The 10,000-nt window shown below is 38.2% G+C and overlaps 2 protein-coding genes across 5 annotated transcripts in view; both read right to left on the bottom strand.

Annotated features, from left to right (window-relative positions):
• Positions 1-1,212: 1,212 nt before the first annotated feature.
• LOC122264716 (FK506-binding protein 59-like) lies at positions 1,213-6,220 on the bottom strand. Its single transcript, XM_043033750.2, has one exon. The coding sequence runs from the start codon at positions 6,218-6,220 to the stop codon at positions 5,360-5,362; it is 861 nt and encodes a 286-aa protein (XP_042889684.1). The 3' UTR covers positions 1,213-5,359.
• The window catches only part of LOC122264715 (retinol dehydrogenase 11), a 20,288-nt gene continuing 11,500 nt past the window's right edge, over positions 1,213-10,000 (bottom strand). For 3 of the 4 annotated variants that reach the window (XM_043033749.2, XM_043033747.2, XM_043033748.2), the window contains exons 7-8: positions 8,412-8,598; positions 1,213-6,784 (exon numbers count right to left, since the gene is read on the bottom strand). In XM_043033749.2, the coding sequence (XP_042889683.2) occupies positions 6,655-6,784; positions 8,412-8,598 (317 nt within the window). In that variant the 3' untranslated portion in view covers positions 1,213-6,654. The remainder of the gene's footprint in view (positions 6,785-8,411; positions 8,599-10,000) is intronic. The other variant, XM_086542504.1, reaches the window with a different exon arrangement.

Here is a 10,000-nt window from a genome sequence, read left to right as displayed (position 1 = left end):
TATATAAATATATAGCCCGCCTGTGTCAGCGTGTGCTTACTCGTGCGAGTGTTGACTCAATCTGAGCTTGGTCCTTACCCAACGCAGTGCCCAGCTACGTCAGTAACCGCCAGGTGACAGTGGAAGCTTACGAGCTTGGACAGGGCTCGATCTGCCTACCACGGGGATGTGAAGTCGACACGCTACCAAGGAGCTAACCAGACGGCTCCGTTTAGGTAATTTTCAAATTTATAAAATACCAAAAACACTCATGAAATCACACTTGCCTAGTTATATATTAACCCATTACAGACGGGGATAAATTTGCTTGCCCAACCTCCAGGATAGGTTTTATTTTAGAGAGAGACCGCTTGAAGCAATTTAATTTGAATCATCCCACTCTTTTTCAGTCATTCGTTGTAAAACTAGAGCGGTTTTTGTGTTTTATTTTTTTTGTGTGTTTTATTGAGTTTAGAGACTTATATGTGCCATATGACAGGCTCTATCAGTGCTGAAGATGACGATAATTGTAGTATATTATGCAAATTAGCTCATTATTACCTTTATACTCATGTGATAAAAGGGGGAAAAGAGTATTGCTGTTTTATTGGGAGGACAAAAAGACAACTTTATATTTTTCGTTAATTTTTTTTTTTTTTTTGTGCTGTCCAGGAACGAATACGAAACACTATAACCCCCTAACAATAAAGATAGAAAGAGGTAGGGAAGAGGAATGAAACCTGTGCTTGTGACTGTGAGTGCTACAATGAAAGGCATCCATATTGGCACAAGAGCACATTTTAGACACTGGGTATGGATTGAGTCACCTTCCTCTTCTCGTTCTGCCTGCACACCCTTCATCGGCGGTAGTTTTGAGCAAGGGTTCATCAACTTAGTGTGTGCCATCGCTCTATAGAGACAGTGCTTGCTAGAGACCGTGGATGGGTGCCATTCAAGGCTCTCTCTCCTGCTGGTGCTAGGAAAAAGTGGTGCCATCTAGGTTTTGGACGTTAAGCTAGCACGGTATTACGGTAATTATAGTAATTATGACTGCAGTAGCCATCATCACTCATTCCTTTTTCATAGCACAATAAAATAGCATAGTATTCCAAAATCCCCGAACGCCATGTACGTCATGACGCCCGTCGTCAGGCCAAAGCTCCTACGTCATGTATGTCATGACACCCGTACGCAGTGGGTTAAGTGATGAAGGCAAAACAAAACAAAATAAACTAAAAATAATAATTATAATAAACGGACGATGAAATGTGTTTGGTTTTCGCCATTTTTATATTGGCAGGCAACATCATTACATAATAGTATACATGTTTAAATGTACAATGTTTTATTTCTTTTTTGCAACAGCACTATCTTAATAATAATAAAAAAAAACATTCGACATGATACAGAGGTATTTCAGGCAAGAAATCAACCATGTCTGTAATTACAGCAATCAAATGACTTTTCTTCCATAGCTGGACCACATCATCTAAAGCCTCAAATTAACATATCCAAGTATTGCACATGACACATGGCACATAGAAGCGACACATGGATAAGCATAAACCACCAGATGAGCACAATTGTTGACAAGATAGATACATGTACTCTCGCGAACAAAAATGTTCCATCCTTATCCACAGTGCTTATTCTCGTTGGACATTTCCGCGCGGCAGGTCACACAAAGGAGGGAGGGAGGGAGGGAAGATTGGCAGAGTTCTGTCATGAGTTTCTTCATCAACAATTCTGTATCTTATCCCGGAAACATATCACAACTATATAATGGAGGATTGCATGATAAAATCGAAAAAAATATATCAAGTTTTCTAATAATATTACTTGCGGACAATTACGCAAGTAAGATAAAAGTAATCGTACCCCAGCCAGGTTTCACATCGGTGCTAAGAGTGAAAATATGCCTCCGGCACTATATCCACTGCGATAACAAGCCAACGATACTTTAGCAAATGACAACCGAAAACGCGGGTCAAGTTGTAATCTGGGACAACACCTAATTTGGCAAAAGATTGTGAGTGTCAGGCTCTACATGACCAACCGACCCACCAAACCAGACACGTGGAAGAAGGTGGAACAGGACTTTTGTTCACGGCTGTACACATCTTCCTAATGATTAATCGAGCACAAAATTCGAAGTTAATGCTAAATCCACACACAAAATACACCGGATGCTTCGTCCACTGTGGTATGAATAATGGTGTGGACGGACATGTTCTATACTGCATTTCATTTCTTTTCTAATTATTCCTTTCTTATATTTATGTACATATTTTCCTTGCTCTATATATTTTTCCTCTCTCTGTATGTAATTTATCTATCTTAAATTACACGGATTGAAGCTTTCCTCTTCATTGTCCATATAATTATGTCCCATTATAGTAAATATTTTACTGGAAATGTTCCTCCTCACTCTATTTTGTACTACGGTGTGGAAGCAGGAGAGCTCTCAGAAGCAAGGCAGTGGTCTTGGTCTGAAATAGAACTGCTGTTTTTAATAGCAGTATCACAGGGGTGACCATTCACTACACTACTTTAACTACAATTAAATCCACAACTAATTTCTGTTAAACTCATGCTAAACTGGCTAGTTTAATTAAAGGGGAGACTAAGATGGATTTCTACGCTTCTAACCAAAACATTTTTTTCTATATAGCAGTTTTAATTTTTTTTCTGCACTGTATTTCTTACTAAACTGCCTGTATCTATAGCCTTTACATCTACAATTTAGTAGCACATTGTATAACAAAACAGTATTTCAAACAGGAAAAATTGACACATTACAGTCCTTAAAAAAGTACAAATTACAAATCTCTTTTTGCAGTAAATAAACTTATAAAATTATGAAACAATAACAATAGTAATATGAACCATATCAAAGAATAACAAATGTTTCCATCTTAGAAACTAGATGCAAAACACAGCAGCCTTCACTGGTTACAGGGTGAGCCTAATGATTCCTAAAAGATTGAGAAATATAATCATGCTAAGATGGACAACTTGAATTGAACATGTGTATCGGTTTCATACTGTCTGTTTTTTGCATTTATTAAAAAGCTCTATTATTCATGTATCAATTCAGAAGGTTAGTATCTTGCACAATTTTTTTCTAATAAATTCAGGAGAGAGAGAAAAAAAAAAGATACTTGGAAAACTATTTTTGTTCTCTAAAGGAAAATATATCAAAATGATGTTACCTTACTTTCTGGATATTATTGTATATTTCAGAAAGTTTAAATATTGGCATCTTTGTGGGTATAATATAAAATGCTACATATAACAATGATGATATTGCTTGTGACATTAACAATGAAATTATACCTTAACAAGTCATGGTTTATAAAATAACAATACTACTCCCCAATCCAATGAAAATGGTGAAAATGACCATTATCAATGGTTTGGAAATACATATAAGCCTCTAAAGTTTTCAACATTCATAATGGAATAGGTCTACTGTCAAAATAATGGGGTAATGGCACTTTGTTTCCATTTTCTGAGGTTAAAATGCCTTTCTCATCCCTTTGGCTGTAGAGTGGTAATGCCTTAGAAAAAAGGTACACAAGTTAAGAGTCAAGTCTATGCAAAAAGAGCAAAGTGATAAAAGTCGGTCACATATCCAATGCTCAGAATATGACTTTAGGTGAGGAAATAAATTTATCAGATATGCAATTAATAGAAGTTAGAATATAAAAGCCAAGATATTCTGCACTGTCTGCATCACACTTGCATTGTTCACATAGCTTCTAGTCCAGCATGAGTGAGAGGTGCCACCTGAAGGGGTGCAGCAAAATATAAAGTGTTCGGACTGGTTAACGAAAAGGAAAGTCATGTCATATTATATGAATTGCAAGATGGGAATAAATATCACATTTGATGATTACTTCAGCAAAAGCTTGAGGAACTGACGACAATATCCTCTGGGGTCCATGTCTAACAATATTACACTACCTGTCAATGTCTGATGAGCTGGCTCCAGCTCCAGCACAGATGCTCCTGGTTTGCCCACAGACGCAAGAGAAAAGTCCATTAAGAAACAACCTATTTATTCGTGCCTGCAGACACTGCTCAGTTGCACAGACATTTGAGTTTCCTTCCTTTGTTTCCCACATTATAACAATATAAACCACCATATCCTGGTTTTACCCTACAACCTTCCATATCTTTCAACCCTTTCATATAATAAAAAAAATCTACTGCCACTAGAGGTCAGAACAACAGTAGTCAAGCTTCTTCAGCCCATCATTCCAATGTCTCATGTTTCTTATACCTGCTTCCAAAAAGGCATTTCCTAATAAAATATCTTAGATAACTGTCACAGTTAAGGTTACCAATGAATTACATAATGGAGAACAAAATATGGAAATCTGATATTTCAAGGGTCCGGCGATAAAGGGATAATCATTTTACTCTTTTACCTCCTCCCCTGCAAGTCTGCTAAACTAGAAGGGCAATTTTGTGCTTCCAGACTCGTACCAAACACGCATGCACACATACAACTACATCCAGATCCACATCTACATCCTCATTCATGTCCACATCCATTTAAACAAAAATGCAGGGATTATTAATAAATGCAACAGACAGCATTAAATAAATGTTTGATCAACTACTGACATGTTATAAAAATAAGGGTGATGATGATCTATGTCTTAGGTTTAATGGAGTTAGTGGTGTAAACCATAAAAGAAACTTGTATTAATAAAAAAAAAAAAAAAAAAAAGAAAGATAATTCCTTGTGAATCAATATATATATATTTTTTTACTAGTGCCATAACGGGAACAAACAAAAGATTCATGATCAACCTGTGTACTTTTTGGGACAAGATCAAAGCAGGTAATAATTTTTTAAAATTCCTCTGCATTAAGTTTAACATTTAACCCTCTGGGTGCTAATATACAAAGCCAATTTGAACTTCCTTGCCTACAAGCATAAAAACTAACTTTACCCCCACTGTGTTAGTTCGCCAAATCTACTACCCTTTCAAATTTTGTGGGCTAAAAAACTCTTGCCACTGCTAGTGAGCTAGATGTTGATGCTGCAGATAACCTTCAATAATCAATCAGAAACACCTAGGACTAAAAGAAGCTCAAGCTCCTTACCAATATATATGATTTCACTTGACTTTTATATGGACATTTTAGTACAAACCCAGGATAAAATGGTTTTGTATTAAGGAAATGCAATGTTAAGTAATGTGAGTGATAGTACAAATGGTTGATATATATATATTTTTTTTAAATACATATATAACTGACGTGGTTTAATCCTCAACCATTGAGCAAATCTTTTATTACCTGTGGTTATACCTTTACAATATGGAGTTTACAGGACTTGATTTTAATTTTGCTGTATACAATGCCTTTAAGCAAAATATTTCTTCATAGCCTCTGCATACTTGTGAGACAGCACTTTCTGACGTTTCTTGAGAATTTCCATTTGCTTCTTGATGAGGGCATTGTTGGGGTCAAGCAAGAGAGCTGCCTGAATGTCTTCCTCAGCCTTCTCATAATTCTGCAGCTCAGTGTTTGCCACAGAGCGTCGGTAAAGTGCCTTGATGTTGCCAGGGTCTTCCTTCAGGACAATCACTGTGGCTGCCACTGCAAGCCTATACTGCTGGTTGCGCAGGTGATAGAGCCCCAGGTTGTTGTAGCAGTGCATCTTGATTGCCTTTATCTCTGCGAGGCTGCTTTGCGCTTCCTCTGTGTTGATTGTCGCCAGCCACTTCACTGATTGGCTGAACATGAAGAAGGCTGAGACCTGCTTGGAGAAGCTTCCCTCCTTATAGAGACCAACACCTAGATTCTTATACCGGATGGCCCTAGCCATCTTTTCCTCTGGGTTATACTCAAAGATTAGTTTTGCATTTTCAATGATCTTCAAGCTCAACTGGCAGGTGAAGGTGACATCATTGTTGTCTGCCTCATCATCAACAAATTTCCTTGGCAGTTTGATATTGATGAGGGCTGTTTCCTCATCATTCATCACTGAAAGGGCCAGTTCTAGGGACCTGTCAAATGCTGAGACAGCCTCCCCGAAAACAACCGTTTCCTCAGCCTCACATACTAGATACCGTGACTCAAGTAGTTCTATCTCACATGAGCAGCATTCATTGGTTACACAAACACTTATTTTTGAACCATCTCTTGGACTGCTCTTGCCACTGTAAGCCCACTCTCCCTCCACATTCAACACCTCCCAGCACAAAATGTCGATGATCCTCATTCTAGTTGTGTTCAGACAAACTCTTGGCTCATGTATGCCTGATGCAGTTGTGACATAGATGATCCTTTTTTCATGCTACTGTGTCACACTCAGAAATTATTTATTTAACAATTTGATGGTACTTTTTTCTAGGATTTAAATTTGAATTCTTATTGGATTCAATTTAGTCACTTGAAATAAATAACCTTTCTAATACCTATGACTTTAAGCATATAAGTATACATAGTCTAGTGCATATCTCTCTCTTGCCCTTCAATTTTAAATCTTAATAAACAGCCAAAGGATATTTTGAATTTTGTTCCAAAATCCCTCTCCAAAAATTGAGACTCCTCAACACCAACCTTTACAAAGAGAAACAACCGATAACTATTTTCATATCCAAATTAATATATATAAATAATGAAAACAATCAGCTCAGCAATCTAATCCTCATTTTAGAAAATCACAGAAATCTCCTTTGGGGTCCCTTCCAGGTATCTTCCAACAAGCTTTACAGACGCAGCCACCAATTTCCGTGTCACTGCTGGGTCATAGCTTGGCTTCTCTTCCACTTCCAAGTTATCACTGGGAACAGAGAAAAAATGAATTATATTAGAAAAAGGAAAATTTATGCTAAATTCATATCATAATAACTTGATAACCCTGAGAGGCAAGACAACTATACCATGGCATCAATGATTTCAACAGCCTTGGTGAATGACAAGATTTTCATGCCATTCAAGGAGTGGTGTGCAGATTGTTCTTCCTTTGCTTAACTCGTTAACGACGGGTGACTAGATATCACGTCTAGTGGTTTTTGGGCTACACACCGGGGACACGTTATTTTGTCCAGCCCGGGGTGTGGGAGGAGCCAGCGCGCAGCGCTGGCTCGCGGCCAGTGCGGCCGAGAATCCCGACGCGTTGGGCTTATCGTTCAAGAGTCCCGGAATTTTGGTCTTTTTAAGCCGGATTGGTCCCGTCGGGTACGTCCCCGTCGTGTACTCGCTTTAACGCGGGTGAATAGATATACGTCTAGTGGTTTTTGGGCTTACACCGGGGGGACACGTTTATTTTGTCTCCAGACCGGGGTGCGGGAGGGAGCAGCGCGCCAGCGTGGGCTCGGGGCCAGCGGGGGCCGAGAATCCCGACGCGTTGGGCTTATCGTTCAAGAGTCCCGGAATTTTGGTCTTTTTAAGCCGGATTGGTCCCGTCGGGTACGGGTTAAAGTGTATTTATATCATAAGAGGTTAATAATAAAGATAATTATAAACATGCCAAGGTACTTTGGTGTCTCTAACCAGCATACTAAAATGAGGGAGGTCATTCCCCCAGCATGACACTAAAGTGCTATCTCCTAGGCTACTCAACACTCTAGCAGAAGAGGACAGATAGAGACTGCTAAAGGCTGTGCAAGGTTTGCCATAACCATTCTGTGATGAGTATGACCCAAACTATGTACTTGATTGTGGATGTCTCTTTGTCAGTATACCTGACATGAGCACTAACATACAACAAAAGTTTTGTTAATCTATCTCATCTCTTGTACATATTGTAAATAAGAAAAGAGGCCAGATTCTTTAACCCCTTCCCGACGGGACCATTTCGGCTTAAAAAGACCAAAATTCTGGGACTCTTGAACACATAAGCCTAACGCGTTGGGATTCTCGGCCGCACTGGCCGCGAGCCGGGCTGGACAAAATAATGCGTCCCCAGCGTTTAGCCCAAAAAACACTAGACGTGATATCTAGTCACTCGTCGTTGACAGGTTAAATAAAGATTATGAAACTTCAACAAAATCCAATTTTTGTCATCCCATAAAACTACATCACTTCTTCGACATAGAGTGTAAACCACAGAATAAGATAATATGGAGTCTATATGAAAACTATCAGCCCATCACCTCCTTGATATAGCACATCAAAGATGGCACAATAAAATCACACATTGCATCAAGGGCCAATGTTGAAACTAATACCTGTGAAAGGCCAGGTAATTAGTTACAAGCGTTACCCAGATGGGTGCCCATATGCTCTGTGCACACATACCTGTAGTTACTGGGACAAATGTCTTATAAAAGAGAAAACCCATACTCACATGCACACAAACTCTCACTTACTCAATCACTCACTCACTCACACACACATACGCACACACACATGCGTACATGCACATGCATGCACACACCAATGTCCCCTTTTAAAAATTCTCTAACCTCAAATAGATTCCACTATGAAGTGAGGCAGAATTGAGCGCGTGAATCAGTGGCTGCGCTCCCTCCTGCACGTTTCGCATCAACTGGGAGCACAGGAGGCGTGTCAGCATGTCACACCAGGAGAGCCAGGCGTAACGGTAGATGGGGGTCCACACATTCCCCGGGTTGACCTCAGTAACCTGGATACCTAGGATTGCGAGGTAGACCATTTAGTGAGTTAACTTCAAGATACCCAAGATTAAGAGACAGACTATTTAGTGAGTGAGTTAACTTCAAGATACCCAAGATTAAGAGACAGACTATTTAGTGAGTTGACTTCCATGGCCAGGTTACCTTGGATTTAGATATCAGACATTTAAGCTATCTTCTCCCAGCAATTTCCCCAATAAGTTCTAAAAGCCCCCCCCCCCCTTCTTTTGTGGTATGTTACCAAATTGACAATATTTACAACATTTCTTCTCATGGAAGAGTAAATTCTATAAAAATAACTTTCAAACAGATTTTCTTTTCGTTATGTCTTTGTAAACATTGCATAAATCATGAAAAAAATCCTTCCTTTATTTGCTTTGCTCATAACATTTGACCGATGAAGTTGGGACTGGCTTTATGACATTCTGGATGTATTCATTGGTCTTTTTTTTTCTTTCTTTCTTTTTTTGCATTATCTTAGAAAAGAGAGAAATATGACAAAAAAAATGCATAGATTTGGCAATCAAGATCAAAATTAAAGAAAGTAGCTCTAACACATTCCGAAAGCTGTAATTCTGAATAAAATGAGATTTCCCAGCTTCACTTGTCAAAAATTATATCCTAAGAAAGGGCAAGTAGGCAAAGTACCCTTTTCACATCAAAATTGGAAGATTATTGTTACTGATGACAAAAGAAAGAATGTGGACTTCAAATAAAAACATTCCAATCTTATTTTTTTCCTTTTTTCCTGACAGTGCTTGGATCACACTTAGTAGGTTTATCTGACCTTACCTGTTTACCCCAATCAAGCAATGGAGTAAATAAGTGAGGTCAGGAAGGTCTGATAATTGACTCCCTGGTGACAACTAATGAAGCCATCTATGTGTGAAATATAATAATAAAACAAAGTGGACAATGCATGTATATTTGCACTCATGGCATCAACATATTAATCTCAGATGGGGAATAACTGATATACAACAATTGTATTGCAATTTTTTTTTCCGACTAGGTTAACATACATGGTTTATTGTTAACATCTAGCATTACTGATATACTGTTATTACTTATTTAGAATTATTAAATAGAAATTTCATCTACAAGTCCTACAGCTGAAGATTATTTTAAATGGATTAATTGTTCATTAATTCCAAAGCTCAATCAATTCAGAAAGGATCACATCATTGGGATATTTCCGACACAACAAGGTCATATCATGTCATGAAGTTTTATAGTATATAAAAACTGTTTGCGGTTACATTTGTAAATACACATTGTAGTTGCATTTATAGCTGCACATTTTTCTTGACTGTATCAAAAAATTAATAAAATTACAAAACCTCTTTTTGTCACCCTTTAGAATAGGGTGAGTGAGAGGTTTAACACCTTGAGAAATCTGT

Source organism: Penaeus japonicus, unplaced genomic scaffold (assembly GCF_977035675.1).
Source record: "Penaeus japonicus unplaced genomic scaffold, GWHDUDI00000001_assembly GWHDUDI00000012, whole genome shotgun sequence".
Classification (NCBI taxonomy): domain Eukaryota; kingdom Metazoa; phylum Arthropoda; class Malacostraca; order Decapoda; family Penaeidae; genus Penaeus; species Penaeus japonicus.
The sequence above is the reverse complement of the archived record's forward strand: the minus strand, read 5'-3'. Positions and strand labels throughout refer to the sequence as shown.